Consider the following 7911-nt stretch of genomic DNA (forward strand, 5'->3'; position numbering starts at 1 on the left):
TTCATATATAGAACCTTCAACCTATTCTCAGTGGATAGAATCTATGAGGGTAGAGTTAGAAGCTTTAGAAAAGGCCAATACTTTGATGCTTCAAGGCATTCCACAGGGCAAAAAACTTATAGGTTATAGGTAGTGGGTATATACAAAGTGAAAACCAAAAGTGATGGGACTTTTAAGAGATAAAGTCAGATTAGTTGCTAATAGATATCCTTAAGAATATGACATAAATTATGAAAAAATCTTTGCTTCAGTTGCTAAGATAACCACTGTTACGACCTTAGTAGTTGTAGCCTCTGTTAGAAAATGTCCTATATACAAAATGGATGTCAAAAATGTCTTCCTTAATGAAAACTTAGTTAAAGTAGTAGAGGTGCCTCCTATTATGAATATTCATAAGGAAAAAACTCTACATTTGAACAAAGCACTTTATGGTCTCAAACAAGCACCGAAAGCTTGATATGACAAGTTTAGCAAAGTTATAATTAATATCAGCTTTAGAACTTGTTTGAATGACACGACATTGTTTGTTAAGAACTTAAGATTACAGATGCAGGTATTATTATCCTCTTGTATGTGAATGACATGATCATCACTGGAGAAAACAAAAAGGGGGTTGAAAGCATTAAAAAACTTCTCAAAAAATATTTTAAAATGACTAATTTTGGTTTCCTAAAATACTTTATAGGGATTGAAGTTGCTTATTCCCTTAGAAGGTATCTGTTGTCTCAGTCTAAATTCGCCAGGTATGAAATTACAACTAATAAAAGAGTTTATCTATGCCACCGGTGTATGGGTGTGGGTGTGGGTGTGGGTGTGGGTGTGGGTGTGGGTGTGGGTGTAGGTGTAGGTGCGGGTGCAGGTTCGGGTACAGAATGTACGACACGGTAATTCCAAAAAATGTGGGTGCGGGGACACGACTATAATATATATATAATATAAATATAAATATAAAATAAGCTAAATATACTATATTATATACTTAATATATATATTATATATCTAAAATATATATTTTATACTAAAAATATAATATATAATATAGGACATGCAAAATGACGTGTCTGGTACCCGTACCCATGTCGACACGAGTACGCCACCTAAAGTGGTGTGTCCCGGTAACATAGGAGTTGATACTCCTGAGGTTGTCAATGCCAAGATGAGAATCGATGATAAAAACCTCTTAAAGATCCAACTCCTTACAAACAACTTATCGAAGTACTTTCTTACCTTTCAATTACTAGACTTTATATAGCACACGTTGTACACAGCTAGTCAATTTCAGCACGCTCCTACTTGTGTTCACATGGGAGCAGTTTTACGCATTATTAGATATATTAAAACTTTTCTTTTTCGATACCTCTTCTTGTTTGCTTTGTCTACGCTGGACTTAATTGCTTATATAGATGTTGATTGAGGAGGTGATCTCACTAAAAGGCACTCAACCACTGGCTTTTGTGTCTTTTTAGGTGAATCTCTAATCTTGTGGTGATGCAAGCAACAACAGAAGGTCTTTCTTTCGTCAATTGAAGTTGAATACCGAAACATGGCTACCACAATGATGGAGGTGGTCTAACTAAGGAGATTGTTGATATATATAAGAGTTCAAGTAACAGGAGCCTCAAAAATGTGTTGTGACAACAAAAGTATGATCTGCATTGCCAACAATCGTACATTTCATGAGCGCACGAGATGGATTGTTACTATGTATGAGAGGAGTATCAATATGACAATATTGATATGCCTTATGTTATATCAGAGTACCAGTTGGCAGACTTCTTAACCAAACCTCTTGCATCTCCTAGATTTCAGTTCTTTTTAGGCACACTTTTAGTCATTTCAACGTAAGTTTGAGGGAAAGTGTTAAATTGTATATACGTATAATGTATATAATATAATATGTGTGTGTGTCTATGTATCGTATACGTATACACGTGTATATGTATTTTTTATAATACAATTATAAATGTTTTTTGTATTTATTTTTATTATTTTTTACTAAACCTAAAGTTGACTAGTTGTTGGGGCTAGTCCAACGGCCACAAATATAGTCGTTGGACTAGCTCCAACGACTCTCTTGAGCCATCTCATGTGTATATAAAAGGGGGTGAACCCCCTTTTCATAAGATGCTTCTTGCATCTTTGAGTTATTAATAAAATATTTTTTTTTACATTTGTGAGCCTTCCTTGTGTGTGCCCTTTGTGTGTTTTGCGAGTGTGCCCTTAGTGGCCACTTTTGTGCTTGTCCATTTTTTGGGGGGGGTGGACATCTTGTTCGTGATTGAAGGCCCTTGATTCATTACATCCAAACCATAGAATAATGTGAACAAAATTTCCATCTTTTCAAGAGGCATAAACCCCTGAGAAATAACCAAGAGATAGAGCTTAAAAAATTGATATGAACAATTAGTCTATTTATATATGATCAGTGAGTAGGAAGATATTGGCTTTCATTTGTGTGGTTTTGTTGTGCACTCTATAAATACATGCTAGAGTAGATGAATTAGTCAATGATTCAACCATAGTTTTTAGAAATGTGAACTAAAATGAATTTTTAATTAATATAATTCTCTTTTTTATTTTTTTGTATTTTTTGCATTTTCAAATCTTTCGTTCATCATGCTAAGTTCAAACACAAAAGCACAGGTACTGATGGAAGAAACACCAAGAGGGAAAATATAAATACTTGAATAGTCCCTGAATCATCTCATTCACATTCAAGTTCATCATGCAAATTTCAAACACAAGCACATGTACTGATGGAAGAAACACCAAGAGGGAAAATATAAACACCTGAATAGTCCCTGAATTGTCTCTTAGAATCAAGAATGAAAGCTTTTTACCAAAGTCTCTCCGAGCAACAATTCTTCCTGCCACTGATACCTTGTCCTCTTCAATCTCTTGCCCATTTCCCAAGTTCTTATACAGTTCTTGCAGCTGAATAGCACTATGTGTCTTATCCCATTTATATGCATACGGCTCAAATCCCCGACCCCTTAAATCCTCTGCCTGGTTTACAATCAGCATGCACATCAAAACACATATAGCATTCCAAAAACACAATCAAATCAAATCACAAAATACAACCTAAGTGAACGACAATTGTAAGATCAACACTTGTGATTCTATAAGTTCGAAGCATTTCTCCAATATTTCATTCTCTTCCCTTCAAATTGTTTCAGCTCAAAACATATCCAACTCATGATATTATCTTAAAGACAGTGTAACATAACTTGCCTAGCAACAACATGCATTTCACCTTGCTAAGAAAAAGGAAATTTCTTGTACTATAACTCCTGTCACAAACTATACATTCCATCACGAAGACATCAAAGAACATCGTTTAACAATGAGAAACAAGGTGGTGTTTGGAGGTCCACGTATCCAGAAAAGCTGAAACATTACATTCTGCTCCGTGATGGGACACTCACAAAAACACAAAGCAATATACCAGATGTTCCATTTTTTTTTGGATAACTGGGTGCACTCCAAACACACCACAATAGATGAACACTCCTAGAATCCGTCCTACGAATCATGGAATTATCCAGAGAACTCAAGCAACAGCTAATCGAGGAACTGAACACAAAAAGGATGCACGTAAACTTCATGAAATCCTAATACTTTCGTCTCATTTATCAAATAAAAACCCAAGAATCCTTCATTAACGCAAGTATGGAACAAACCATCCAAAACTAAATGTAGAAGACACCCAAATGACAATCACCCACGAATTTGCTTTTCACGGCCAATAGGAAAATAAATATACAGAAATTAGAAGGATTGCAGGGAAAGGAAATATGGGTATTACTTTTTTTAGACGAATCGTCCGAATGGCATCTCTGTCGGAGGTGGAAGACGAAGAAGGCCTTCTCCTCTCGGCCGCTCTGCTGCTGCTCGCAGAGACGCACCGCACCATTGGCCTTGCATACCTCGAGAGGTTCACGAGATGCTTCAATGGGAGGTTGGTCCTCCACATCCTCAGAGCTTCCATGGCGGAAAGAGGACTCCTCTCACTCTCTCTCTTCTTGAAAAAGAGGCAAAAGAGCGTCTATCAAAATATCATACGGTTTCTTTCGGCATTATCACCGTAATACAAGGGTGTTTTCGCCTTTTCGGAAAGAAAAAAAAAACTTCCCTCTTTTAGGTATGTTGCAAAGGTCCACGAAAAGTTGTCCTGAAGCGTTGCGTCTTGGACAAACAAAACCGCCAATAATGGAACGCAAGCGGGCCACTTTCACCGAGAGAAAACAGCACAACTGAAAGAAGGCCGACACTCCTCCGGGACGGGATCCATTCGTCCGCGAAATCATCACACCTCGCTAGAAATACTATTGTTGCAAGTTGTTATGGTCAAATCTGACGTTGTGACTATAATTAGAACTGCATTGGCATTAAGATTCTCAAAATCAAACTTATATTAAGGACTTTTTTTTAGTTTAAAATGTGATTATATATCAACAATGTTAAATAAATCAAAAGTTCAAGTACAATGAAAAGATAAATACTTTCAACATAATCAACATGTCAACTTTCATGCATCATCACACTCAAACTTGCATGTAAGTATATAAGGTTGCTCAACATGCATATTCATCAACACCATTCAGGTCTTGCAATAGTTTGATATACGATCTATGGATCAACTTCTCACTAATGACGATAAATATGCATGTGTCAAAGAAGTATAACAAAAATGTTGTCACCTTCTTGTCCATCCTATAATCACTCTTATCTATAATACATGTAGCTTCTCTTAATTCTCCTCTCCTTGTTGGCGTCAAAATATTTCCTCAAACATAGTGAATTTAACAATTTTCCTTCGAACACATCATCGTTCATTTATAGATAAACACCTAAACTATGTTTGAAATCTCTCTACTGATGCGCACTCACTATCTCTCCATGACACTTAAATATGTGGTTTGTGTCATGTTCTCTAACGTGATGGTCATCTCAATATCACTGGATTGGAATGTATTGGTTGTCGAATTTCAAAAGTGCTCAACGACCTCTAGGACACTTTGATTGATGATTCATAGTATGATTTTCAAGAAATTTCAGAGATGCATCTGATCCAGCTTGTTCTTCACTTCCTTCATTAGTTTTAAGAACTACCTGTGTATAAAAGCAATGCATACGACGTGTTATATCCTTTTAATCTTCTCGTTGTGGATCATGCATTACAATTCATTTTAGTATAATAATATAAAATAATTATTGAATTACATACACAACTACAATTACTGAATTACAATTATTCAAACTACTTATCCTAAAAACATGTTTCATACATATACATATATATATGATAAATTAATGAATGCATTTATTTAAATTAGTTGTCCTAAAAACATGACACACACACATATAACAAATTAGTGAATATATATTCAAACTAATTATCCTACAAACATGCTGCAAATATATGATTCAAATTAATCAATGAATTGCAATACTCAACGTGGTTATATTACAAACATAATTCACACACGTATATATATAATATTTTATACATTGATCTACAACAATCATATTAGTTATCTTTAAAATATGTTTTACACACACACACACACACACACACATATATATATATATATATATATATGACAATTTAATCAATGATTGAATGTAAAACTAGCAATGATTGTAAACATTTCTTAATCATATATATACAAAATAATACTTGCCTACGAGCACCATACCTTATTTTTCACTGTGATCCTGTCCTCAAACTCCTCGTGTCAAAAGGCGTATCTACTCAGGTATCAACTTCATACTCCTGAAATGCTTTTATGATCCCTCCACATCCATACGAGTAGCCTCGTATACACTATTCACCACAGTCTCAACCTTTGGTTGAGCATCTTATCCAACCAAATGATCTTTGTTACTGTCACTGTAGGAGATCGCATTTCTTCTGTTTGGGCATTGAGATTAGTAACAACCTCGAAGTAAGCTAATGGGACAAACTTCTTTACCGTTGAGTGCCCCTCCCCTCATTAGATGCTTATAAGATGGGAGACAATACTGTAACCACAAACTATATATTTTTTGCAAGTTTTGGCTATTGTTCGGTCAACATTGAAGGTGTTAGTTGTTGTCACTTGTTTGAGAGCGTATTTAAGAGTTTCTAATTAGTGATGTTTCATTTTCTATGAAAAATATTGAATACTCAAGCTTTTGGCAACAGTGTATAGGGATGGCAGTGAACTTGGGAAAAATGAAGCCCCACCCTGCCTTGCCCCGTTTGGACTAGGGATGGAGGTTAAAATCAAAACTCTTACGGGGATAGACTTATGCTTTCTCCCACCCCACCCCACCCTGTTCCCAATCCATGTTAGTAAAATAACTAAAATACCTTTAAGGATGGCAATATACCGGGAATAAATAGGGCCTCGACTTGCTCTGTTTGGATCAGGGATGGAGGACATGAAATGAGGATGGGGACGAGTACGAAGGTTAAAATCAAAACTCGTGCAGGGATGAAGGATAGAATTTTGAGACGAGGAGGGGGTGAAGACCTTGTCCCCCGCCTCTACCTCGATCCACTGCCATCCCTAATGGTGTAGGCTCTTTCTCCACCCACGTGTCAACCCTACCATATACTTTATAGTAGAAAGCTCCATCCAAGTCATAATTTCCCTTAATTGGCATTTTATGTTGTATTCCAACACTAGCCTATGATGTGTGTGTGGACTCTTATGAGGCATACTCAATCATCGTATTATAACAAACAAATTTAAAAGCTTCTACAATAAAAAAAAATGGGAATACAGGCAAACTGACAGACAACAAAGACATGACATAGCCTATTAAAAAAACATTGCAAAGGCAAATAAAATATCCTATTGATAATGCTAAAACTCAAATCGTTAAAGCAAACAAAATTAAATTGTGTTTCCTAATCACGTTTCCAATACAACATATACATCGTATAAACAATTAAACTAGATAATAGAGACACACAAATCATTAAGGAACGAGTTAGACAAACAAACACTCAGATGCAAATGATTTCATCAACGAAAAAATCCAATAGGCTAATGAACATTAAAAGATATCTTGAAAACCATGCAATTATTATACAAAATAACTAATTCATGCCAATGTTAAAAAAAAAAACTGATTCAAGCCGTTGTTTAACGTTTTTTCCAGTTGTTAAACACGTGCTTATTGGAAAAAATTGTCATCAATGATTATAAAAAGCTTGACGATGAACTGCCATCGATGACTCATTGAAAAAAATCATTAGTAATAGTGGCAAAACATTGTTGTTGAGAGGTGGGGAAAGTACGATACAAACCACTAGTTAGGGATCACAAAAACCTTAGTTTATACGAAAATAGCCTTGGGTTGTGGTTTTTAAACAATCAAAAGGGTTACATTTAATTATCATACAAAACTATACAAAAAGAAGGAAAACCATATTATATTCATCCTCAATATTGCGATATTTATGAAAATATAAAAATTTGTCATAGAACCTGCATATAGAGAGCATAGTCACAATGACCTTATTTTTTAAAGTTAGTACTTTATTTACAATAGTCATTTCAGAGTGTGATATTTCAAAAAACGTGTAATGTGTTATATGCATTCATCATCATATATTTGTGGATCTACTTTAGGATCAATTACTCAAAGGAGATATGCATTGTTATGTGCAAACTTCATACTATATATGCTAATTTAGTGAGATATTCATGAAGTTTCGACAACTTTCAATTATTGAAAGTTCACAATTTTGGTTATGCAAATTTCATACTCTATATGAGAATTTTGTAGAATATTAATGAAGTTTTGATGGATTTTAATTACAGAAAGTTCATAGATTTGGTTATGCAAACTATCTCTGATCTTTCAACAAGTTTAGTAAGTTTGTATATTTGGTTATGCAAACTTTGTACTATA

At 34.9% G+C, this 7911-nt stretch overlaps 1 protein-coding gene across 1 annotated transcript in view; it reads right to left on the minus strand.

The window, feature by feature from the left end:
* The window catches only part of OVA5 (Lysyl-tRNA synthetase, class II), a 31573-nt gene extending 27552 nt beyond the window's left edge, over nucleotides 1-4021 (minus strand). Inside the window, exons 1-2 of the mRNA XM_090014954.1 lie at nucleotides 3809-4021; nucleotides 2791-3006 (exon numbers count right to left, since the gene is read on the minus strand). Coding sequence (XP_089871080.1) covers nucleotides 2791-3006; nucleotides 3809-3991 — 399 coding nt within the window. The 5' untranslated portion in view covers nucleotides 3992-4021. The remainder of the gene's footprint in view (nucleotides 1-2790; nucleotides 3007-3808) is intronic.
* Between the last annotated feature and the right edge of the window lie 3890 nt (nucleotides 4022-7911).

This window comes from Nuphar pumila, chromosome 7, assembly GCF_984573655.1.
Source record: "Nuphar pumila chromosome 7, dmNupPumi1.hap1.1, whole genome shotgun sequence".
Classification (NCBI taxonomy): Eukaryota; Viridiplantae; Streptophyta; class Magnoliopsida; order Nymphaeales; family Nymphaeaceae; genus Nuphar; species Nuphar pumila.